Source organism: Symphodus melops, assembly GCF_947650265.1.
Source record: "Symphodus melops genome assembly, chromosome: 21".
In the NCBI taxonomy this organism is placed as follows: Eukaryota; Metazoa; Chordata; class Actinopteri; order Labriformes; family Labridae; genus Symphodus; species Symphodus melops.
In genome coordinates, this window is record NC_136711.1 from 11362824 (window position 1) to 11388775 (window position 25952).

General features: G+C 41.5%; 3 protein-coding genes across 9 annotated transcripts in view; all 3 read right to left on the reverse strand.

Annotated features, from left to right (window-relative positions):
- The window catches only part of LOC306817556 (disintegrin and metalloproteinase domain-containing protein 11-like), a gene marked incomplete at its 3' end in the record, with an annotated part of 31956 nt that extends 29559 nt beyond the window's left edge, over nt 1–2397 (reverse strand). For all 5 annotated transcript variants that reach the window (XM_079334537.1, XM_079334534.1, XM_079334533.1 and 2 more), the window contains exons 1-2: nt 1693–2397; nt 1270–1421 (exon numbers count right to left, since the gene is read on the reverse strand). In XM_079334537.1, the coding sequence (XP_079190663.1) occupies nt 1270–1421; nt 1693–1750 (210 nt within the window). In that variant the 5' untranslated portion in view covers nt 1751–2397. The remainder of the gene's footprint in view (nt 1–1269; nt 1422–1692) is intronic.
- A 559-nt stretch (nt 2398–2956) lies between these two features.
- dbf4b (DBF4B-CDC7 kinase regulatory subunit) lies at nt 2957–10521 on the reverse strand. The gene is made up of 12 exons (XM_079372304.1): nt 10402–10521; nt 9656–9844; nt 8702–8893; nt 7940–7990; nt 7752–7821; nt 7446–7510; nt 7272–7308; nt 7121–7166; nt 5858–5986; nt 5511–5649; nt 5294–5427; nt 2957–5163 (listed from the first exon to the last, which is right to left on the reverse strand). The coding sequence occupies exons 2-12, from the start codon at nt 9803–9805 to the stop codon at nt 3774–3776; spliced, it is 2403 nt and encodes an 800-aa protein (XP_079228430.1). The 5' UTR covers nt 9806–9844; nt 10402–10521; the 3' UTR covers nt 2957–3773.
- A 931-nt stretch (nt 10522–11452) lies between these two features.
- On the reverse strand, nt 11453–24318 carry LOC306842188 (gap junction gamma-1 protein-like). Of its 3 annotated transcripts, none has more exons than XM_079372306.1 (4): nt 23983–24318; nt 22750–22823; nt 15984–16095; nt 11453–15026 (listed from the first exon to the last, which is right to left on the reverse strand). In XM_079372306.1, exon 4 carries the CDS (start codon nt 14971–14973, stop codon nt 13597–13599), a length of 1377 nt encoding a protein of 458 aa, XP_079228432.1. In that variant the 5' UTR covers nt 14974–15026; nt 15984–16095; nt 22750–22823; nt 23983–24318; the 3' UTR covers nt 11453–13596. The 3 variants fall into 3 exon arrangements, with proteins under 3 accessions (XP_079228432.1, XP_079228433.1, XP_079228431.1); XM_079372307.1 differs by having other exon boundaries at nt 15911–16095; XM_079372305.1 differs by lacking the exon at nt 15984–16095 and having other exon boundaries at nt 23983–24314.
- Between the last annotated feature and the right edge of the window lie 1634 nt (nt 24319–25952).

A 25952-nucleotide genomic window follows, 5' to 3' on the forward strand; every position in this document is an offset into this window, starting at 1 on the left:
AAATATTATCTAATGGACTCTAAAGGAGGAGGCAGTTGGACGAAGGGAAGCCTCTCATGTGTGTGTGTGTGTGTGTGTGTGTGTGTGACCTCAAAAGAGAGGACAAACCAGGGCCAGTAAGGTCAAAGAGAGCAGATGGACGGATGGAAATGATTATTATCGGTGGCATAATGTCAACATTTCCTACTGTTATTTTAAAGTTAGAACTATGGCTTGTATACATATGTTCTGTTTCAATTTATCTGCACCCTCTTCTGCTCCTAATACAACAGCTCATGCCAAACTCACAACTCAGCACATGGTGCATTTGCACAACTTAACTTCTATTTAGCTGTGCATTATGTTTGTATTCCATTGTATACATATAATTTTATGTAGGCTATCATAGTATATTGTGGCAAGTTAAGTCATTGTATTCCAGGGTATTTTATCAAATAAATTATGTAGGTAGTGTTAAGCAATTTCTCCTATGCAGGATTTAAGGGGTCCTTTATAGGGCCTGACCAATTTGGATATCAGTGTTTGGGAGATTGGCTGATGTATGTTTGATGTGTAGTAATACATAGATTTAGATGTACACATTTGTTGTGTTGATCCTTCAAATGCAGGTATTAAACACTTGTTGATAAAATATACAATACAACATAGACAAGACAGTCACTCAGCTGGAAAGTAGCTGTATATGCGTCACCGCTCAACACTCTGGAGAGTGATAATGCGTGTTGTAATCCAAATAGCACACTCTGCTGGTGAAAGCGAGAACTGCTAGTGTAATACAAGGATGCTGAAACGAAATGCTATTTGACTGGTAAATAAATCCACTAATATCGGCCCATAGTCACTGGATGTGCCAATACCATCCGAGAGTTTACTAATCTGTCAGGCTCTAGTTCTTTAATCATATTTTACTTAATTTATCCTGTTACTTGTGAATTATCTAACTACCTACATACCCATCTTCCTACATGGTGAAAAATATTTAAAAAGAAACAGTGCATCTTTGCACTAATGCAATATGTACCTGATCCTTAAAACATGCATGGGGAAAATACAAACTCTAAATAAAGACAATTAAAACAAATAGCAGACAATTAGGTCTAGCACTTGGACATTTAAGGAGTAGGCTATGTCCATTTGACCAGAATGAAAAAGGCCGTGTAACAGTGAATATAAACAAAGAGCAATAAAAGAGTGCACATGCATTCAGTTCAGGTGTCTTGCATGTGATGGATGAAAGAGAAAGCATGTTACTGGTGCAGATAAACCCACCTGAGCTCCAGCTGTGTAGTTCTTCACCCGGGTGTCCAGGCGGCTGTGGAGCAGCTCCTCCCCAGAGTGGATCTGTTGAAGGAGCCGTTTGGGTTGAACGACTTCCTCTGCAAGAGGCAACCTCTCAACCAGACTCCCCCACTCCCTCAGACCTGCAGAGAACAGCAGCGGGTGTCATTACCCTGACAGGGGCGCAGACTGATTCCAAACGCATTAAAGCTGTGGTGTCATTTTTTTTTTTTTGCAGGGATTAAACAGCTGATGTTAAACTGCTTGTTGACACCAATGCAACAGTACACGGTGCATGTTGAGAAGCGCAGGTGAAGTGGAAGCAGCAATGAATAAAATGCATATTGCAATTTTCCTAATTAGTGAGAACTTGTCCCTTCAAATAGAATAAATGATCAAATATATGCGTCCTACCTGTCACGGAGCACCGTGCACACACTGCAGCGAACAGCAGGCATCTCACAGCGTGCATGATGCTCACATAGTCCTAGTGATGTCCTCGGTGCAGCGCCGTTAGATGAACTGAGAGGAGGCAGGAGCGAAGCTGTGCTTGGACTGTTGTTGACAGTGAAGACAGACTAAACAGCGGGGTTCCTTTGAACGCGGCGCCCGCATCTCTCGCCTCTTTCCCCCCCGCCTCAGGTAAACTAACAACACCCCAGTGAAGCTGCTCTCCTCGGCTCCAGCGGCATGGTGGTGTATAGGTGAATGTGTGTTGGTGGCTGGAGACCACACGCTCCTCTATCGGTCTATCGTCAAAGGCTCGCGCAGGGCATTGAGGCTGCGCGAGGAGCCGAGGACCTGGAAACAAGGAGCACGTGGGGCTCGACGGGCCCACCCACTTCACTGATGAGCTCTGATGGGTGTAGGTCCAGGGTTCCAAGGTTATCCATCATTACACTTAGGCCCATAAGCAGCACACATACAATATGTTTTTCATGAATATTAATCAAAAATTAGCACAGAATGCATGCAGGGGAACCTGAAAAAGCTAATATGGCCCCAAACAGTCAGAGCCTAGAGTCAAATAAAAAAAATGTTCTGTATCCAATAGGTTTTGAGTAGCACAATAAAAGAATTCCTGGCAAAGTTTCACAACAAGGTTTTTTACTACAATATTTCTGTATTTTTTGGTCTCCAGGCGTATAACAGGGCGGCTCTTACCACAATATACCATAATTTAAAACACGACTGATTTTACTGTATGACGTCATATATATATATAACACCTTGTGGAAATAGAGAACTGTTCCTGAATGATTGTAAACAAACATTTTGGGTTGCATGACAAGTGGATTGCTCAATCTGTAGATACCACTGAAAGTACAGATGCAAGTCAGTGCAGGATTATGCTCCCTTCTTTTGCCACGAGCTTCTATTGGAGCCAAACAAACAATCTTTTCATTCAAGCAACTGTGGATAGTGAAAGGTTACGCAACAATGGTTGGTGATTAGATATCAAATATTGTGTGCGTCAGCTGGAAGCTGCGCTGACGAGCCAAACAGGACACATCGACCCTCCGCTGCCCTTCCGCATCATTCACTACCTATTTGGCTCTCCTTCAGCCTCGGAGCGGATTCAGCATTTATTAGTAAAGAAGGGAAGAATAATATTTAATGTGCCACAACTTTATGCCTGAGCATCAACTTTTTTTTCTGAACCATAAACAATAAGGGATTATGGTTAAAAGAATTTATTTAAAAACATCGTACAGGGTCGTAAAGTTCTGCACACGTGAATGTCATGTGTTATTTCTGACAGCTTGTTACATTCTGAATGTTAAAAACGTCAACGTAAGATAAGTAGGTGTGATTCCTGGATAGCCTATAGGGCTTTTGTTGTAACGACCTTGCACTAGAAAACCAGGTGAGTGAAGATAACAAACGTCCCTGTCGCTGCAGCACACACACACACACTCTCTTTGACAGACAGTCCTCTGGCCCACCTTCAACAGGCAGGAAAAGTCATTTGACATTAATCACACAGAGTTGTGTCTCGAATGGTGTGCGAGTCCTTCTCCCCGCTAACGCCTGAACGCTGGTGAGTGGGATCTGATCCAGACGCAGCACTTACAGTAATTGAGTAACGCCCCCCCTTTAGAAATGCCTCATTAAATTCTCAATACCACCATGTGACGTAGCAGCTCACAGCCTGAAGTCAGCGGGACGTGCAGTATAATGTTTAAGTTTTGTGCACATGGAGGATTAAGGGTTGAGAGGAAAAAATAATAATGGATTCGCTCTAAATTTGTAAGAAGTTGCAGCATCCACTCAGTAACATCTCTTAAGAAATATAACCATATAGATAAAATCAGCATCTCTAAAAACAGCTTTAGTTCGCACTAAGTTGAAATATTTATTCAGTGTACATTTCATGGAGTTATTCTGAGTTCATTGTTAAACTCAAGTTAAAATCTTGCAACACCGAATGCTTTTCATGGCTTTCATAAGATTGAAATTCCAGTTCTTAAAATTTAAAAAAAAAAAAAAACGTGTCAGTGCTGAACCTCAACAATCTGTACCACAGTCCTAGAAAACGCAGAAGGGTCCATTTCATCCCCACACAGCGAGGCGGCTGTGCTGGTGGGCTGTAGGGCAGTGTGCAGACGGGACTCGTAGCTCGTGTCGTGCATCCAGGTGCACGGCCGGTGGAGGAGCTCCTTGTCCAGCTCGCAGGTCTGCTCGGCGGGAGACGCGGGAGCGGCCGAGCTGGGTCCGATACGAGAGAGGAGCTCACAGTCCCAGTCCGAGTCTGACGACGATGGACAGAGTGCGGCAAAGTCTGGTATGAGGGCGGGCTCGATGCACACCGAGGTGGAGTGGGACAGTGAGCGCTGAGAGTCTTGGCTGGACAGGGATTTCTTGTGGGGGAAGTGAACTGGAGGTTCACAAGTCTTTGATTTTGACGGCTGATTGACAAAAGAAGTGCAACCATGAGCTAAAGTGTCTCTTTGATTTGATGCCTGAGTGAAATTCTGTAGAGCAGGAACGCTAAAGCTTGTAAAAGAGTGTCTTAAAGTAGATGTTTCACCAGTGCACGTTGATGAGAGCTTTTGGTTTGGGGAGGACTGTAAAATGGGACAGGAGATTTTGTCTAACAAGAAAGTGTCCTCAAGTGTCCACGAATGTTCTCTTTCTGTTTCTGCAGATCTCTGTCCTCGTTCTCCAACCCTCCTCTTTTTGCTCCGGCTGCGTTCGGGGCTGGCTGATCTACAGCGCTTTTTGGGGTTTGGAGCCGTCGCCGGCTCTCGAGGGAGGGAACAAGATCGACGACAAAACGACGCAGCGTCTCGCAAACCTTTGTTTGAACAGCTGATCCCATTGAATCCTAAATCACCGTCTTGATCGGATCCGTTTACTAAACCTGTATATGTCCCAGCCACACACAAAGGCCCGTTTTCTGCGGCGTGTCCCTCTACAGCCTCATTAGCAGCGTCCCGTTGAGGACTGAGCACAGGAGGCTCTGAGTACGGGCTGTGAGGCTCAGTCATGTGGGAGGAATAAGAGATTTGCGGGCTGAGGACCGGAGGCAGGGAGTAAGGGTCTGAAGATAAGCAGGGGGAAAGATGAGGAGTGTCAGGCAGCTGCTGGGATAAGTGTTTGGTTTGCGGTTCAATATCCAACACAGGCATGTCTGGACTGAGAGGGCGCTTGCTGTCTGTGTAAGCAGTGTAAAGCTGGATGTCGTTAGCTGGAGTGGCTGACGTTCGGGTGGGACTCTGAGCTCCTGGTGACGGGCTGCCAGGGCCGGATGAAAGAGGGCCGTTGGAAGAAATAAAGATGTGAGCGTCGAATGACTGCAGGGCTTGAACAGCTCGCTCCGTCTCGACATCAGTCAGAGGCTCCAGCTCACAAACATCTTCCAGGGGCGAAGGAGTAGGTGTTCTGAAAATAACAGGCAATGAAGTTAAAAACAAAAAACAAAAATGCATTTAAACACTAACCTGTGGTCCAGTGAGAAAAAAAGCAAAAGACAGAAACGTTTAGACATCGCTTGGAGAAATCTTTCACTCACAGGTTCAGTGTTTCTACCGACTGTTGAGGTGGATTTGGGTCGAATCCCGGAAGCATTTCAGCCACCAGTGTGTCCACCATGCTGTAGTTTGAGAGATCCAGCACGAAGGCACGGTGCTGATCAGACTGCAGGTGCTGCAAGTCAGACCACACTCATCTAAATATATATCAAATCTAATGCAAGCCAATGATCTAAGAATACTGTAAGAGAGTTCTACCTCCTCCAGATGATTAAAGGGTTGATGACAGCATTCGCAGTACGACAGGTCTTTTTTCCGTGGCCGCCAGGGTGAAGGGTTGCAGCTGATCGGGGTTTGAGATTTGTCCTGAATGAAGCTTTCAACTTTCTTCTTCTCCCTAACGAACAAATAAAATCCCAGTTTGATAAATCATACATCAATAATTTTTTTTTTTTTTGTTTTTTAATTGAGCTAACTTTTTGAATTGACTGCAGTTTGGTTCCTGTGATGTTTCTACACCAGTGAATAGGGCGCTTCAACTTGAATCCAAATTAGCAAAACAATGTTAGAATTCAGAAGACGGCAGGCGGTGAGGTTGAACAAACCTTGTCTTATTCTCTGCTTGCCCCGTCAGCTCTTTAAAGACAGGAGGAGGAGATTCAAAGGGACTAAACCGCCCAGAGTACCACAGCATGGGGAAGGTCATAGACTGCATGTGGAGAGGCCTGTACTTCCTGTTTTGATGAGCAGACCACAAAAACAACTAAATGAACAGAACATTTAAATATCATGCACAATAAAGTGAAACATGATTAAAGCAAACATGTAGATAGAACATCACAGAGTTTATTCTTATCAAACTCAATACATTGAAGAGCACTTTGCATTGTATTGCAAAAAACCGTTCGACACTGAACATCCGAGATGAACCCCGGCGAGGCCCGTATTCAAATGCTTCAGATGTCTCGGGTCGAGTTTCTCACGGTGATGGTCTTTGCATCAACGGGAGCACTTCAATTAAGTGAAATGAGAAGGCGGATGAAAAGAGCTGTTTGCAGCCGGAGATCCCCTGCAGGAGGACGCAGCAGAGCTTACAAAGCTCCATCGAATAGAAACTGTATCCACCAGAGGTCTAGGCTCTGGGGGGGGGGGGGGGGGGGGGGGGGGACACATTACACGATGGGACTCCCTCACTAGGTTCAATTAAGAAAATCATCCGGGCTGAAATGCAAACCTCCAAATCTAGAACCCAGTGGGGTAGAGAGGGCGGAAACAAGGGGACGGATCATTGCCGTCCTTTGTTGTATCGCTGTCATTGTACTTAATGAGACAAAACTACCCCACATGAACCTGGCCAGGTATTAAAACCCGATGATATGGGATACAAAACACAAGGAATAACCTCTGGAAGATGCAGCTTCACTGACTTCAGGTTCACTGTCGAGCAGTCCAGTCTGTAGGTCAACGCTTTCATTCATTCATCATCACTCTTAACATGTTTTTTTTTTTTAAGTTGTACAAGGCGGATGTTTGAAACAAAAAAAAGATCTTGAACTTCACTGCTTAGAAGGACAAGCTGCAGAACGAAACATTGGAAGATATCACCAGAACGCTTTGGTAGAGATCAAAATCCGAGCCAGGAGAGAAAAGGTGCAGCATGCTGCCCAACCCAAGTCTCCAAACACTGCTCCATAAAGTACACAAATACTTTCTGACAAGTTCCAACTTAAAAGGCGGTTAGATTACATCATCGCTGCGTTTGCAACTCGTTTCCAATAAGACAAAGGAGCGAAAAAAGGCGGGGGTCATAATCCTCCCCCTCCTCAGTCAGCAAACAGAAAGTTGTGGGTTTAAGGAATGAAACTCACCGGCTCGTATCTTCAATTTTAAGGTAGGGAGACCTCAGAGCTGCAGCTGTATTCAAGAAGAAAGGAACAGAATATGGGTTAAATTAGCCTTATAAAATATACAGCTTTGTTTGAAATTGAACAATTAAGCACCTCACATGTAAAAACTTACCCTTGACAACATGAGCATTTTGTTTGGTGTATGTCCTCTGTAATAAAGAACAAGAATTATTCATATAAAAAAAACACTATTTGAGACTTTGTTGTATTTTTTCTGCTGAAGCTTATTTATATATTTATTGGTGTAAAATTGGAACATGTTGGCTGAAGTGTTCAGACATCTTACCTCTGGCCTCTTAGGTGCCGCACTGAAGCTCTCTCGGGTCAGCTGTTTCAAATATGACAGCACGTCTGACGCAACATTGAGGAACAAAACGAGACTTTTGTGAACTACAGCGTGATAAAGACAGCAATGTTTCAGTGATTTCTACAGCGATGAACCGTTTGTGTCAGGGAAATATAGCAGCACAGAAGCAAACCAAAACACTCACACGGTGCCATCTGCTGTGAGCGGAGGGTCACTACACTAACCAACACACACCATTATTATGCTTTCAATAGATTCCTCCACTGAAGTCATTCAAAAGGATACCATCCACATACAAAATCTGCACTCCCCACGATCGGGCGTTGGCCAAAACGCTGCTCCCTTTCAGTCGTTCCTACATGACAGCAAATCAGAATCAGGATGATAAACCACGTCAGTCTTGTATGTAACCAATGCCCACAATCTGAAATCAAGCAAACAGCTCTGCTCTTTTTCTGCACTGAGTGACCTACATTGTTGCGAATGGCTTTTTCTAGCAGGGCTTTCCCACGGCTGCCACAAACCTGAGGAGAAATACACAGCGCCATTTACTAAATGTCAAAACACGTTAAAGCAGGAGGGTCAATACAGATCACATATACTTACTCAAAAGAATCTCATGCTTGGTTCTATAAACAGTAACATTAAAGGGGACACATTATGAAAAATCCACTTTTACAGTGTTTTTGAACATTTATTAGGGTAACCTGAGTGTCTATTGACCCACAAATTTTAAAGTAAATCCCTCCAGTTCTTCGTTCGTGGTCTGCTTAAGTCTTACCACAAAGAGAAAAATGCACCGTTTCAAATTTTCTCAGTTTGTGACATCACAAGTTAGATTTTGGTAAGAAAATCCCCTCCCCTAAGATCTCCTCCCATGGACTTCACCTCCAGCCTAGAGTAAAACTTTTGCACAGTTTCGCCACTTTTAATTCTCTCTACAGAGGATTAATGTCTACCAGGAAAACTCAGGGGGCGGGGTCTCATTGCATTTAAAGAGACACACACACCAAAACGGAGCATTCTGAGAGAGCAGGTTTCTACAAGGTCACAAACCTCCTCTGGTGCTTGGTTTGTGTTATATTTGGACCAAAGCACAGCAGAGATGTTTCATTTAGAGCACAGAGGACTGTTTGGAAAAAAAAAGAAGAAAAAAAAAAGTCCCCTTTAAGCTTTCAGTGCAACATCTTTGTTAGCTTTTGAAGGTATTCTCACACGTGTCAAACGTTAAGTACCATTGGCCTTGGAGTTCTTGGTCGCTGCTTGCCATTGCTGAGGACACTCTCTCGTGTCATGATAGGACATGGAGCTTCATCACCTGTCTCCTTCGCCCCTGCTTTGGATTCAGCACACTTTGATTCACTCAGGCCCTCTTGGCTTCCGGTCACAACAAAGCTCACATCCTTGTGCAGGAAACTCTCGACCCCCTTCAGACAAAGAAAAGAGAGCAAACGTCTGCTTGTTGATTTCTGCTGAGAAACATCAGTCCCTCGATGACCATGATGGAGGCCACAAGTCGAAACGCGCCACGCCTTTAGCCTTCATTGAACAAAATGTAACGAAACGAAGACGAAAGCTGATCTGTTGTTAAAGTTTGCCATTTATATCCTTATTGTGCATCTTTGATTGATCAGTTGATCAGAGTTGGCAGCTGATACCATGATGCAGTTTGTTCAACAGAGCATGCTCTGAATCTTTTTTTTTTAAATATTTATTTTGCTATATTCATAACTATTGACAGAGGAATGATGTGAGCCATGTGTCACATTTAAAGCAGCTAAAAATAGTAAAAATACCACATTCTTTAATAAAGTTTATAAAAGCAGCACAGTCATTAGCTCACTCCTACACAAAGTAAAATATTAACAGTGTAATATTTTTCACTAAACAACTGTTCTTCCATGAATTTAGCACAGTAGGTAAGATACAGTTAACAATACTAGAACAGCAAAGCGTAGCATTTACATCAGTACTTTATCCCACGTGGTTGTGGTGGCAGAATCTCTTCCCCAATGTTTTGGTTTATCTGAATTGTATCCTGATTTTAGTACCTGTACATCACTTTGACTGAAAGTGCTTTATAAATAAAGTTATTATTATTAATGTCAGTGCCTGTAAACCTGATCATTCCTGTGTTTAAACCTAAACAACACAGCACAGGGTTCACAGGCACCTCCACCACAGCTTACCCCTCCCAGGAGAGATATGGCCTCCAAAAGCAGAGCTGTTGCACGTTTCTTCACATTGTCCATGTAGAAAGTCTTCCCCTCCAGCTTCTTCTGCCCAGGACACAGTGTGCCCAGGAGGCCCTGCTTCTCCGCATACTGCTGATTCTGCATGATCCCAGTGCAAGAAGGAGCACAAACACCAGGATCCCACTAGAACAAGAGAGTGAACAGAGCCATGTTGTTATTAATAGGTTACAAACGACATGCATAGTTGACTGAGAAGAAAGTGAAACTAATCCCATATCAAAAGCCAGCTGACTTTTTCTGTTGGACTTGTGTTTAAGAAGTTAGTTTTTACAATGAGGCGATTTGTTTAACTTATTACAAACACTAGCCTCCAGTGTTCAAGTCAAACACGTAAACACAGTTTTAAACTTTAAACATTTAAATGCCGTACAGATTCCACTTAGCTCAGAATAAGGTGAATTTTACTTTAACACTTTTTCTGAAAAGACTGCGGCACCTAAAAGTAGTCGACCATTAAAATAGCTTTACAACATCATGTAAGACAAAAGTACAACAGCGCAGCATCCGTTTTATTAGCCTAGCCACTAGCTTAGCTGCTCGCAACATGTCAACGTTAGCTGACCTCGGCTAACAGCTTTCACATCATATATAACAGCATGGTTATTATGTTATTCTACTCTGGTTAAACAAATTGTTTCAACGTTTCAACGTCTTAAACATGAAAAAATCGGATCACTTACGTGTTTTTACTTTATTGTAAAACTTTGTTTATAAAATCGCTGCACCAGAAGGTGCTCAAAGACCAACCGCCGATTTTTAAAAACACTGAAGGAGACAAGTGACGTCACATCCGGTTAAACGCCGCCTGCTCATGCTGTCTCTGGATGAAAACAACACATTTCTTGTATTTTATTATTTATTTATTATATTATTCTTTATTATTTCAGCGAATTAAATATATTCTTCTGGAGCAGTAGCGTTAACGAAACTAATGTGAATGTATGCCTCCTTTAGTCAACACGCTGCGTGATATTTACACTGCTGTTGTTGTGAGTTTTATTAATAACCCAAACATTACAGGTTATAACCATAGACATGAGCAAATATTGTAATCTTTATACAGTCTATACTTATAACACTTATTTTTTATTTTTAATGGCATTGTTCAATGAGAGTCGTGTTTTTTGTTTTTAAAAAGCTTTCACTTCCTTTTCCTGTTTTTGAAAATAATAATTGTATCCCTTTAAGAGAAAAGTTTTTCAATTATTTCGTAAATGCAAGCCTTACAGTTTAGATATGGGAAGATATCATATAAAAGAGGTGGAAAGTGATGCAGTAAAACCAAAACAGTTCTGATTATTGGTCCCTTTGTTGGTTTGTGTATCTGCAACTTTGGTAACACTAGCACTTTGCTAAAAGGGATAAAACTTTGCTGTACAACTGAAATTACCCTTTTTCTTGGTAAACAAGAAATATATTTATCACATTGACCCATAGCCTGTAAATAATTTGATATACTTTGCACAATCTTTAGATAGAACCTAGTTCAAGTGTTGTCCAGCAGGGGGCGTTGTCCTCGTAAAAACCGTGATCTGAAGATAACATCAGTACAGTTCCTTTTAAAGTAACCTATAACACATTGGTTTACATTAATTTAGACTAGATCATATTTTGGCTAAGAAATCATCTCTCCAGTAACAGGATTATTTATATTAATATTCTATGATTTACTATGATTTACTCAATCATTAAAACAAGATTGGTTAAGGTATGACAAAGACCACAGGACAATCAAAACCAATTCTTTATTGAAAACATGCATTTTTCTTTACGAAAATATTTGTTTTTTCTCACAAAAACACTGTCAAAGTGCGAAGGACTTTCCTCACTTCAATTTCAATTTGAAAATCTGCAAAAATAAATGTAAGGTTCCAATGAACTCTTTAAACAAAGGCTAGATGCACTGGTTACCTTTTTTTCAATGTTAACACAACCTTTAAGACTATTGGAGAGAATCACCACAGGATAAACTCAAGAAAAAGAAAAAAACTGTAACAGCTCAACGATAAGACACTGGCGTCGGAACAAAGAGAGAAGTCAATTAACTTTCCAAAACACTTTGAATGACAATGATTCAAAAATGAAAATATACTGATTGTGGCTGTGAAAAAACAAACCAAATCAAGCATTGTGTAAATTGTAATACATTGTGTATATTCAACAACAACATTTCTTAAACATCAACCCTTGTGTAGTTCAAACAGTGGGATCTTTTGTAAAAAAAAAAAAAAAAAAAAAAGTTTTTAATAGTTGAACTGAAAGTGATGCAGTCAGTGGAAGCATTTTGACAAAGGTTGTTTTAGTAAGGCATCTCAGGTTACAGCAACGCAGCATCTGCATATTCAACACACATAAATGACCACACTGTTAACTTCCTGCAGAGAATGTTTGGTAAAATAAACTCTTTTTTTGGTACTTTCATTCACAAAAGTTAAATGTTGAACACAGTGGCAAGAAACATGAATCCAGCTTTGTATCCACTGTTCTTATGTCATTTACCATCAAGCTCATTGGTTAGCTTTGAAATTCAGATAGGATCTATCTTGTACTTGTAAAACTACTTCAATACTTTTGCTTTATACAATACACTGACACTGTAATATACAACTATTAAGGTAAACGTATCAGTATCATAAGGACATCAACATTTTCAGGCTGACAATGACCTTGGACCAAATGTTTTATGTTCTTTTATACACTGTATAAAACAGAGTTTAGCAAAACTGCAATGCTGACTGTAATCCAAAAAGGGGTTCAGATTATTGTTAAACCACCAACCAATGAAGTGTTTTATCTAACACATTAACTTGTTGCTTTGGCAAGGTTTTTTTTCTGGTCAAATAACCAGTTCTGAATCAGATGTATTATATTAAAAATATAAAATGTAAAAAGTGAATTTTTATGATTGGAAAAAACAACTCAAACCATGTAAAATCAAAGTTTAGATGATTATATTTATTTATTTGTCAATTATTTAAGGCCTAAATTTTAATGTTGAATCAGACACTCTTGGTTGTAAAACTTGCAACAGGAATTAGCATTTATTTTAAAACTTTTCATCTTTATGTTTTAAAGATCTGTAGCAAATCTTTTTAGTGTTCAGCGACAAAACAATCTGCCAGCTGGTGGAAGGAAGATTCTGATGCTAATATTTCCATTTAAGAGTTTTAATGGCATGAAAACGAGGGATGTCCACGCGAAGCCAACAAAAAGATGAAACATAGTCACCCTTACTAGTAGGCACCAGAGTTACTGGTCAGTAAACGGATGAATAATTATCTGTATTTATGTAGGCCAACAATGTTATTTTAAGCTGTAATGTAGCTGCCCGTCACAAGACAGGGCTGTAATTCAGGTTAATGGCTGCTGCCATGCTGCCAGTGTTCTACTACCCTGATATAAACCAGCACAGTGGACAGATTGCCTCTCATAGTGCAGAGAGATTTGGCAATATTTTTGAAGAAATAAGAAAATGGAGACAAACTTGTGTGTAGGCTTTATCATGTTCAATTTGCATATAACCTCTCATACAGAGCAATGAGTAACCAGCAAAGGCTAGCAGCGCTAGCTCTGCTAACGTTAGCCTTATTCGGCAGGCCGATTGGACATTGTTTACCTGTAGACTCTCTGTCAAGCATTTTAAAGAGGCTGGGCTCAGCGTTGATTGTCTTGTAAGTGTTTCTTAACTTCTGAGTTTAGATTTGTGTTGACTCGACAGGTAAATGAGTGTTTGGCAACAATCCTAATGAAAACTATTGATTGGGAGATGTCTCCATGAATTTATAGTGTGGAAAAATACGCACAGAGAATGGCGTCTGTGTGAGGAGGACTTTCATTTTTAAACATCTACAACATCAAAAGTCAAAGTCTGTATCTCAGATCCACTCTGAACCCTTTATGACTCCATATTTACTGCTGCCGCTTGTGCTGCTGCCTCTGTCTCCGTCTGTCTTGCTCACGGTGTGTTTGGAAGCCTGTCTGTGTTTGCGTTCACGCTGAGGCTTGCTGTGGTTGTTACTCTGGATCTGTGGCTGGCTGTAGGCCTGACTGTCAGCCTCCGGCCTGCTCTGAGGCTGACGGATGTCCTTATAAACACCTCGGGGGGAATCTCCCATCCCGTGTGCGGACAGGTTTTCATCATTATTGGTGTACTGCTGGCGCTCCTCCTGGGCGATGTTCACGTGGTTCTGCCTGCAAGCCATCTTGGCGTTATTGAGGTCGGTAATGGGAAGCGGTTGTTCGTGGTGTCCCGTAGATACCAGAGGAGGCTTGACGGCGATGTTGTACCCAGGTGGCGCCGATGGTGCGTTCCAAGAAAAAGGGTAGCTGCTGTAATCCTCTCCGCTCAATCCAGCATTGTTGAGAGCCTCGCGTGTTCGTGTGAGCCCGTACAGCTCGTCATCGGAGAGCTCAGACCTGTGGTAGCGCATTATGTCGCAGATGGTACCTACTCCCAGGTGAAGCATCTCCCATATGTTGAGCGCCAGGCAGAGCAGCGAGACGGTGTACATGATGATGAGGAAAATGGTTTTCTCAGTGGGACGGGACACAAAGCAATCCACGCTGTGAGGACAGGGCAGGTCCGAGCACACGTAGGAGGCGGGAACGGCGAAACCGTACAGAGCGTACTGCCCACACAGGAAAGCCACCTCCAGCAGGGAGCGGGCCAGGAGCTGAAGCACATAAATGCGCATCAATCCATCTGCTTGAATGCGCTGCCTTCCGTCATGGCGTACTTTACCCTTCCCCTTTCCTTCACCACTGTTTTCCTTTGCTGCTCCACCACCATCGCTCTCCACCTCCGCCATCTCATAGATCATCGGGTCCTCCTCTTGGTCATCCTCGGCCTCCTCAATGCCCCTGTGCTGCTTCCTGCCCGACAGATACTGCTTCTTCGATTTCCTCCTCGAATATCCACCGACTCCCCCGATGCCCGCCTGCTCCTCTGCGCGAGTGATCTTGTTGACGGCGTAGCCCAGGTACATGAGCGAGGGCGTGGCCACCAATATGATCTGGAAAACCCAGAAGCGGACGTGCGAGAGCGGAGCGAAGGCGTCGTAGCAGACGTTCTCGCAGCCCGGCTGGCCCGAGTTGCAGACGAACTTGCTCTGCTCGTCGTAGTAGATGGACTCGCCTCCCACGGCTGTCAGCACGATGCGGAACACAATGAGAACCGTGAGCCAGATCTTGCCCACGAATGTGGAGTGGTTGTGGATTTCTTCCAGCAGGCGAGTCAGGAAACTCCAACTCATGGTAGTGGCAGGGAAACTACAGTGAGAGGCAACCTACACTTCCAGCTACTCCCCTGTGGAGAGAAGAGTCAACTGTCAACCAAGTATAAGGGAATATTTATCACCAGGGAAAAGATCTGTCCAGACTTTGGCAAAGGAAACCACTTCATTGGCACTCCTTCCTTCCTAACCATGTCTGACATGGGCAGAACAGTTAAACAGAGTATTTATCAATCTGTCTTTTTGTGTTTGTCTGTCGATTTGTCTCTTTCACACACAGGACAAATAGAAGCGCTTTAAATCTACAAATAAAGACACCCCACGCTCTTCTGCAAGTATTCAGCACTTTGTCTTTCCCCCAGTGTAAATGGCTATCAAATAGTGCGTTTCTCCACAATAACAACACGTTTATTCTTGATTCTTTTCATAGCTGTGCCCTACAGCTCATCTACTGTATAAACACACCGTTGGCAATAGTACACAAAGGGAAGAGTAATGACAACAAAGGAATGTCTAACCATAATTGCTATTGTTAACTGAGTCAGGCTTTTTACGTGAGGTCATTACTATGCGTTAGCATCCAGATGTTCCATAAACTAAAAATGTTCCCATTTGGTTTAAAGATCACTCTCTTTGTACGACTACTGCAACAATAAAACCCTGAGGAGGAAGGAAGTAAAGGCTGGAGACATGACCAAAAGTGTTATCACTCATCAGTTGATACTGATAATCATCACGTTAAATATATAAAAACATTATTTCTTTTCATGAAAGGGCGATTTTTACTCCTCAGTAAAAGTTGAAGAAGCCAGATGGTTAATTGTGGCTTAACCTATTGTTTTATTTTTGGAACATGACAAACTAGACTAAACTAGACTAGACTAAACAGAGGACCGTTTGACAAATGGTGCTGATAAAATGCTGATATGAGAGTTTGCTGCTGGGGAATAACACTTACTGGCCCGGTGATGTCTGACAGTCCGATCACTTTTAGAACGTTTGGTCATTTCTTGCTTTTAGTTCGTTCTTACGGGTGATATTCTTTGAAATGGTGGAAGGTTTGTGGCGTCGTCTTCGCTGGCACGTCTACGGCAGGTCTGTGTGTGAATCTCATCAGGTCCTTGTTCTTTGACAGTCAGTTAACTAAAAGAAGAAGAAGATTGGTCGAAGCCTGGCACACGCCTAAAGATTTTTACGACGTACAATTCATTTTAACCCACAAAACACGATCCGGACAGGCCACGAGCCGAAACACGTCGGTCTAATTTGTTCATAAAGTTGAAGTGTTGCTGGAGAAATTTGATCTTTTCTAACCCACATCACACCACAGGAGAAGCTCGCGAGGTTATCTTTGGAACCATCAGTTAATCAGACCTTTACTGACTTTGGTCAGAAGGAGGTAATTGGGCCTGAAATCTGTCCCATTAACTTGTAGTATATCGCCCTCTCAATGGGGAGAGCAATTGCTCTTAAAAGAGAGAGAGAGAGACATTTATTCTGAGCTAACTTTTCCAGACTTCTGGTGGTTATTGTTGATGCTCTGTTTGACAAATATGCACCTTGTTTTACCTGCTCCTCTCATTTTCGTTTTCACAGATGTTGCTGAAACTAAAGTAAAGGAAGTTACCAAATAAAATGACTTAATATTTCCTTGTATGCAAATCCCTTTTTTTTCAACATTCTTTGCATTTCTTCCTTCTCACTTAAGAAGAACTAAACTGTTTTTATCCAGCTTTAACGAGTCCACTTTTGTTTGCCGTTCCTTAGTGATCATCGGTAATAGCTGCTATTATCTGACTTTGAATTCAACTGGTTAAAGCATCAACCAGAGCAGCCTGAAAAAAAGGGAAAAAAGGTCACTTGATGTTTGAATGTACAGTATAATACATTCAAATAAGAAAATGACGAGCACAGATTTCCCACAAGCGGTCGTATTTTCTTGGAATTCAAAGTCAGAATCCATGAAACAAACCAAGGTCGACTAAAGGCTCAATCAGTGAAAGTTAAAGTTGAGTGTGTGATTTCACCTGCTCCGCTGAGAGAAACACCAACACATTCCTTCGACGGTGAATCATTGTGAAATCACGTTCTACACTTTAACAACGTTGACGTTCCCTGAGTATGTCATCTTATGTATCTGAAGGGTTAAACAAAGTGATGATTGATGACGTGGCAGGTTGCATTTCTTTTGCATCGAGCTCAAATTATAGAATATTTCTGCAAGCATTTAGTTTTCCAGGGAGAGATTTTCGTTTCCTTGGTTAAAGCGAGACAGAGAAAATGTTGTGAGGAGAGAGCGGGACATGAAGCTGAGGGCCGAGGTCAGATACGAACGCTGCGACGAGGACTACAGCCTCTGACAAACATAATAATAATAATTACTATTGTTTTATCGCTCAAATGCCCCTAACATGTTAAGTGCTTCAAGAACTTATGTCATTTAAATAAGAGAAGTTTATATATTACACAACGATTATTTTTATAAAAACATCAGGATTACTCCAAATTAGAAGTATGAGTAGAGCACATGGTCTGAGGCCGATGATAAAATGATGCTCATAGGTTTGAAAGTCTTTGTTCGACAATAAACCATTCCTGGAGGCAAGATAAATGCACGCAATAATATCACTCCGTGTGACTGAAATAGGAGTAGAAATATACGCAAATGTTTTTTCTCTGCAGGAGAAAAATCCATTTTCTTTCTCGAGTAAACTAAACCAACTCATGCTGTACCTAACCTTGAAAAACTCTGCTTAACCTGCAGACATCCATCTGCCAAAAGCTGAAGCTGCAGACATCTCTGAGAGTCACTCATGTGAGAGATAATCTGAGAGGTTGAGACTTCTGTGGCGTAGACTGTGTGTGTGTGTGTGTGTGTGTGTGTGTGTGTGTGTGTGTCTTTCTTAGGAATAGTGTGTATTCCAGTAGTCCAGGCTGCTCTTGACATCCATCCGCCAACCAGAGTAAAGAGGCCGAGGCAAACAAGGCACGGCGATACAAGAGCAGCCGTCAGGTTGTTGGGGGGACTTTGTCACTTTGTGTTCGCAGACTGTGTAGAAAACTGAAAAAAGGTTTTACTCTGATGTTTAGAGCTTGAATCTAACGCATCATCTTCAATCATGTTTACCATTTGTGTACCATCTTTGTGTGACTACGCTAATTGGCAGTAAGCTAGTTACAGTAAGCACCTCTGGCTCAGTTTCAAGGGGTTTACTGTTATTTCCTTCAGATTGAAAAGATAAACCCATGACTCAACGGACAGGAAAGAAGCCCAAAACTACCTTCATAGTTTGATATTTCCAACAATTTTGTGGAAAAAAAAACATGCCCTTAATCAACAAATCTGTAAGCTAACAAATACTAGAGTCATCAAAGCAATATTAGCTACGTATTCTTTAGCTTAGCAGTAATGAGGCGAAAGGCTTTTGCTGGTGCAGTTTTCAACAAATAGCTCTGTCGTTCCACAAACAGTGAGTGGTGAAAGTCATGGAATTTTACATTCCGTTACTTAAGGCTGGTTCACACGGCAGGATTTTAAAATTGTCGGCCGATTTCCAAAACTTGAGAGAGCACACACACGGCGATAAATAATCTGAGGTTTTACAGGTTTTGGTCGTACAGTGTGTGGTGTGCGGCCACACGGCGACATCAACACACCACACACGAACCGATTTCACTCGCGAACGTCCCCCGGATCAGACGGCAAATCTCGCAAAACCTCTCGAGGTCAAACATGATTCCAGAGTCAACAAACGGGCCAAGAGGATGTAATGGCGATTGTTTGTTCAAAAAAAAAACAGGTTTTAAAAAGAGGCGTCAGTCAAAGGAGTGGAGACAACGGGAGCATGAACTGTACTTGCTACATATGGAGGTGAGTAGTTGTTGTGTTTTCGCTACTCGCCGTCACCTCGCTTTCTTATTGGCTACGCGTCACAGTCAACAGGCTCGTGCTCGTTTCCCCTCGGGGGGGAAAACAATCCAACATGTTGAATATCCCCGATTTGAGATCGGAGCGGTCCCGACATTCTTCCGAGCAGACGAGAGCGGTCTGAACGCACCACACACGGCAGGATGATCTTACAAGATTATCTTATGACGATCGGGGCGTCCTTAAGATTATCGGAAGGGGAGAATCGGGGCCAAAATCGGCGCAATTATCCTGCCGTGTGAACCAGGCTTTAGCTAAGGCTAACCAAGCAATGAGTGAGCCAAATTGCACCTTGGTAGTTGTAGTCAGCTACTTTCTAATGCGGTCCTTGACATTTTGGACTGAATTCAAACAGAGGAGTCACGCTGAACCAATCAATTAGCTGTGTATTGGGGGATTTTCTGTTCCCTAACCAGGAACTCCCAAATAGCTCATTCTATTTAGCACCTCCATTCATTCGTTCATGATATTGCTTTCTTTGATATTTGCAGCATTTGAAAAAAAAAATAATGAAACCATTGATTTTCAGATTTCTTTGAGATGACTGTGTGGAGAACATACAGTATGACTCCTCCTGCCACTCGGTGTCGTCCTTACTGGCACTTTGTGTATAACACACTGACACAGCTTCGCATTGAGTCACCGTGATATTTTATATCTGAATAAGTGTGTGCTATGAAACCTGGGCCATCTGCTGCAACATGCTTTCTCATGTCTGGAAAAAAAAAAAAGAACTTAAAAAAGCCCTGACTGTCTCACTAACAGTCACGTGCTCTCTAAAACTGCACATCTGGCTGTGTTGTGTAATGAGCTTATTTTGAGCAATCACCACCCAAACACAAGTCTCGTGGACGGCAAGAAACGAGGAACAATCCGTTCACGTTGCTCCTTTCAGCTCAGCATACGTTATGCGTTCTTATCCTGCTCTGTAGCATTTTACTCACCAACAGAAGAGGTCTGAGGTTTGTGTCAGAAGCTATGCAGGGGGGGGGATTTCAACCTAAAGGTATTGTATGTATTTACAGTATGTACTAAAGAATATGGAGTAAACATGATTTCAAACACAACACTTACCTCTCCTAGGAATGGAGCAACAAGTTGCAAGTAGTGCCACATCAACTGCCTGAAGGTGATACCTTTTTTTTGTATATATTCCCAGATGTCTCGCAGCCTCAGACCAACAGCCTCCACCTCCCCACAGTGCTAGTAAAAGAAGGATTTGACTGAAACTTAAAAGAGCATGCCTATCTAAATAGGCTTCACACTGGGAAGCTTTGTGGTTTTCTTTCGAGCGGTCTAAGTGATGCTTCACCCCAAATCTATCTCATGAGGAAGAAACACTCACTGGCTCTTAACTTAAAAGAACACTGTAAAAACTTTGTAGTTTGCTGACACTGTACTTCCATTTCTGGATGGGGAGAGGAGGGGGAGTGGGGTTTACTTTTTCCTTGATTAAAAACATGCTGCACTTCAACTCTGAATCTCGAACCTGCAGAGGGACGTCAACAGCAGAAGAAAGACGACTTCATTGAAGCGTATTAAGAACTTACAACGCCTTCGTCTTGTGCCGTGACGTGCATTTGTGTTCTCCGCAATTCAGGCCAACAAATCAAATCACAACGCAGAAGTGTCAGGCCAACCAATGAGAATGCGCCGAATCAAATATAAAGAGACGTGACAAAAAGAACAACAACATTACTCGGCCCACTCCTCAGTAAACCTTGAGTCAGTTATCGTCTGTCAGGAAGTGCTGCAAGGAGAGACTGCGAGTGTTCTCATCAGCCAAACTTCAAGTCCACAGACTCCCGTCACTGTGCATCCTGTACATGGAGCCAATACGTTAAACACATCCAAACGTATCAGCAGATTGCAGTGCAGTGCAACCCAATATCAACATGACAAAAGCTGTTAGCATGCAGCTAATTTGTTGTGCTAAATTATTATAATTATAATTATAATTATTATTATAAAGGAGCCACTGTAAGGATTCCATGCTTTCATATGCGATGCGTCATCCAGCGAGAAAAGAGATGGGAACTACCTGGTTTTACTTTACGAACAGGTCTCTCCTTCATGTTTTCTCGACATGTCAGGTCATTTATTTAACATCTAGATTTTAATGTTAAGGGGCTTTCACACTTGAAAAAATCTCAAATTTCTCCTGCCAGCCCCTCAGTATTTTGAGCTGATGAGAATGCAGCAGGATATTATCCGGAGGTCACGTTTACATCCTGTGACGAGGAGCTCAGTGTGAGCACGCGACCACTACGATCTCCGAGCACGTGAATAAACGACCGCGTTGTGTTTTCTGTTTGTCAGTATGTTGTTCTCCGCTCTTTTTGTCGATCGTGTGATTCCACTGAACTACGCGTGGCAATCGATATGAAGGCGACTATCTTTTACGTCAAGCGTACAACTCATGTTTAACTTCACTTCGGGGCCTCAGACTTTATTTTTTCCTGTAATCTTATCAAAGCGGTGTCAATAAGAAAAGGCCAAATCTGTTCATCATGCAACATATTTATAGAGCCCGTTTTAAGAGGACTACAAATAAGCATTCTGATCATATCAGCCTCAGATCTTAGGCAGTGTAAGTGTTACATACAGTATGTAGTCAAAAATTAGAGATGTAGCATTTGGGAAAACCCGAGCCGAAATGACAATTTGCTAATACTTGTTTCATGACTTTTTTTTTTGCTGTAAGGCTCACACAGTTCCACCTTTTTCTTCCATGTTTGAAAATGAAACTTCCGTTGAGACTTTATCTGCCAGATAACAACCTCTTCTCAGAATCATTAGTGCTGTGCCAGCATTTCACCGATTTGGCTACTGACATTGGATAATGACATTAGGCTTATATCTGCTGATATAAATGTTGAAGCAATGTATTCCTATTAAAAACATCTCATTACGCTTATTAAAAGTCACATTCACGTGACGAGATAAACACCATATTTCATGATATTACAGACAAGAAAAAGCGAGTGAATTGCTGGCAGTGGGTAAAAACAGCTGCCGACGTCGCAGGCAAAATGTACTCGATCATTTTCTTGAAATTAAAGTCTAATTTCCCATATGATTTTATTATTGAGGATAATTAAGAGACAATGTGATGTTTCATAACCGATCGCCTATTAAACCCGGGTTACCCCTTTAAGTGTGTCCTCATTAGATGATCTGATGTGTAAACATTATCCCTGTCATGTCCACATTAGATAAAAGTGTCTTCTTTGCGGGGGCTTTCACTTTTCTGTCTCTCTTCATCGGGCAACACCGGAGCAGTGTGACCGGTGAGACACACACACACACACACACACCAAGTGTGAACATTAACATTACACAGAGAGCAGGAGTAGTAGTTTGAAGCATGATATACTCAGTGTGTTTATACATTATTACAATTATTATCATTCACACAACAGACACACTCGCTGCTCTCTGTCAATTCGGTGTCAGCGCAGTCGTCTCACGTCCTGACCTCAAAGAGTCACAACCACACGGCACTGTGCAGCTGCTCATTTGTGAGTAAATATTAGCTGCCAGTAAAACTTGAAAGCCATACTCCTGATTTAGCTTCGGTCATTATGCTCTTTTATCAGAGGCATGTGGAGGCTTGGGAAATAAGTCCATACAAGTATATGAACATAAGGTAACCTGAGGAATGTTTGCAGATATTAAAGAGTACACTGACTTCACTGGCAAACAATCTACTGAAGTACATTTTAAAGTAATGTTGTATTAGTTACACTCAAGATTAGTCTCACCTACCTAAATGGGTAACAAAAATAAACGATTTATTATTAGTAGTAATATAAGTGTCATTTCAGCCTTGGGTTTTTTTTCTATTTATGTGAGGTTAAAGTTGTTACCTCCTTTTCTTTTGTTCTTCAAATCCTCGTAGTTTCGCCGGCCAGCAACGAGACAGTTTTCAAAGCCCATGTGCCTGCAAACAGAGAACACAGATAGCACCATGAAAGTTTGTCAAATCCAATCAGTTGCGGCCATTCTTATCTTTGACAGAAATGTTTTTTAATTCACCAATCGCCATATTTGTTGGGGAAAAAAAGCCTATTTGTGTACATTTGACTTATTATTTTATTGTTTTTAATCCGCCCTAATTCCTTTAATTGAGGAAAAACTGATTATCACATTTTAAGTTTCAAGCTTCGGACTCACTCATCACTTTGTTTAAAAGGCTACAGCTAGAAAAAAAAAACAATATGTTGTGATTACAAAGGAAATGACAATTCAAAAGATTCATAGAAGATTTGTAAGATGATTTACTTTACCTTGTTTAAAAAAAAAAAGGAGGAAACAAAAAACCTTTTTATTTCACAAAAACATGTTTTAGCTCATTTTGTAATCAGACCCAAACAAGGGACTAAATCTAAGAACTGACTCAATACAGTTTGATATAAAGATGGATAAGATGGTCAACTAAATGTCTGTGTTGCTTTATTGATTTCCTCAACTGGACCTAATGATAATCTAACTCCATCAATGGGACTGAAAATATAGTAGTTTACCAGCCATTGTTATCGAAAACTAATTTGATTAGGCGCTGTCAGTAAAAATACCAATATGTGTGGCTTTCATTTATTTCTAAAACAGTAAGGTGAAAATGAATGTAATGTCTTTGTGTTGTGACTGGTTGTTGGACAAATACAGCTCTAAATGGGCTCCTGATAGAACTATTTTGAGTGAATGGACAGAAACACAGGCAGCCTGCAGCTCACACGTCTCAGGGACTTTACTGTGTTTCACGCCAACGTTCAAATAACTGACATTTTGTTCAGAAAAAAAAAAAGTTTGTTTTATCAAAATGTAAAGTATGATAGAGTACTTGTTATTTCTGCTGCCCTTTATCTATTCTTTTTACGTTTATCCTTGAAAAGCTTTCAAACACAACTGACAAAGTTCATCTGTACTAGCAAACATTACTGGTGTTGGTGATGAAACTAGCTTGAATCAACTGCATGGCAGCTAATTTAGACACATAATCCCATTGTATTAAAGGTATTTATGTTTATCATAATCTTCAAATAACTATTCATCAATTTCACTTTCTTTATTAACATGAGCTTGACAAGGGTTTGCCTCACCTCATGTACGAGCTCCCCTCAGCATCCTCACTTCATCAGACGCCGCTCCGCTCCGTCAAACAAAGCGGGACTAATTCACGCTTCACAAATTCACCGCCGAGGAAACCAACTACTCTTCAGGGAATGGGAAACCACCATCGCCAAATAAGAGCAAAAAAATATTATATTGACGCCCACGCAGTAAAATTTGGGCATAGTTTCACCTGAGGGAAGTTTCTGCTAATTTGGGTGATGTATTGTCTTTTATCATGGAGACTGGACTGAGGAGAGAGCTTGATCATGTCAGTACAGAAAGACATAGCCGGCTGGTTAAAGGCAAGGAGGGGCTTCTGTTCTCTAAGTGTGTGTGAGAGAGAGAGTCAGAAAGTCGAGCATCATTATGCATTCATCCTTTAATGCCCCCTTTTATCGTTTTGACGTTTTATTAAAGGCAAAGAAAAAAACTTCTCATCATTCTAACTAACGCATGGCCTATCAATAATGGGGCATATGTTCTTCATTATGAAAGTAAAGATATGGTGGATACTTCAAAAAATTTTCATCTCTAATTAATGGTATTGCTGTATCACGTCACCTCGTCTCCACGTGTATATTTTCAGGTAAATGCCACAACTTTTTAAATGTTTCCAATATACCTAATTCTCTTAAGCCACATATTTTTAAAGGTTATCGTTTCTTTCATTCTTGTTTGTCATCAAGGTCACAAAGATGAGCATCAAGTGACAACTGAGGAAGTAAGATCAAATCCCCAGATAGGTTTACAGGTGCTGTTTATTCAACAATGAACGGGTGGTTTAGCATTCTGGTGCATTTAAGAATGTCTTTGAAACATATTGTCAATACTCTTTTGTAATGAATGCTACAGTTCATTGGAAAGTTTCCCACAGTTTCATCCTGGTCTTTAAGCACAAACAAGTAGAACAAGTTGGTCATGAGTCAGGGCTTCATAAGAAGGGCAAAGACCAGAGATGTAGGACAACACATATTTCCCTCTCTGTTGTCTTAAGACAGAGCATGAGACTGAACAGACGCCAACAATTCGTTTCATCTTCTTCCATCAGCCTTTGGATACACATCATGGATTTCTGCTATCAAGTCTTTAACAAAGGGGCACTCTATGAATATTAAAACACAAAGGTCAGTTTACTTGTCATGGAGAACAGAGCTTAGCCTGCAAAAACAGCTGTATAATATCATCTGTGGTTCTGCTGCAGAGCTCAAAGTCCTAGAAAACAAACCTGCATCAGCTTGTGTACAAACGGCAGATGTGAAGTTTCAAGATGAGGGCGGTAATCAGGCAACAGGTTTTCTTCAGAAGATGATCTTGCATTAAGGGATTTGCAGTGTTTCTGTTGACAATCTTTTGGTTGGACTCATTTTGCCTCTTTTCCTTCCAGTGGACACCTAATGTGCGGGTTGTTGTGTTGTGTGATATGACATATTAAATTCGACATACATTTTACTGAAGACATTTTATAAATAACAATTGATCCATAGACTTACCCAACATTAATTCACCTCGAGCACAGCACTTGGCAACAGTTAAAAAAAGTCAGGCAAGGAAGGAGTTTCTTTCCACAGGCAGAAACCATGAGCAGAACCAGACTCATGTTGGACAGCCATTTGCTTGAAAAGTGGGATAGAGGGGGATAAAGAAAAAGAGATTGAGACAAACAAACAGAGCAACAAGATCAATGAATAAAACAGCTTCCCACAATGCCCTTGTTTTATATTATGTGTTTTCATGTTAAACGTCCTCATGGAACTGTTAATACAATTTAAACGGTGTTCCTGTTGATGACCTACAAGTATTGGAAACTTAGCTTTATTCCCACCGTTAATCTCAAGGACAAAGACAAACATCCCCTCAAGAAGCCCGCACATCTTTCTGCTTTCCATCTCCTATTGTTGCTTACTGACTGTTTCTCTCTGGGAGGGCTACTGCTCAAAGCTATTTGCTTGACTTTCAG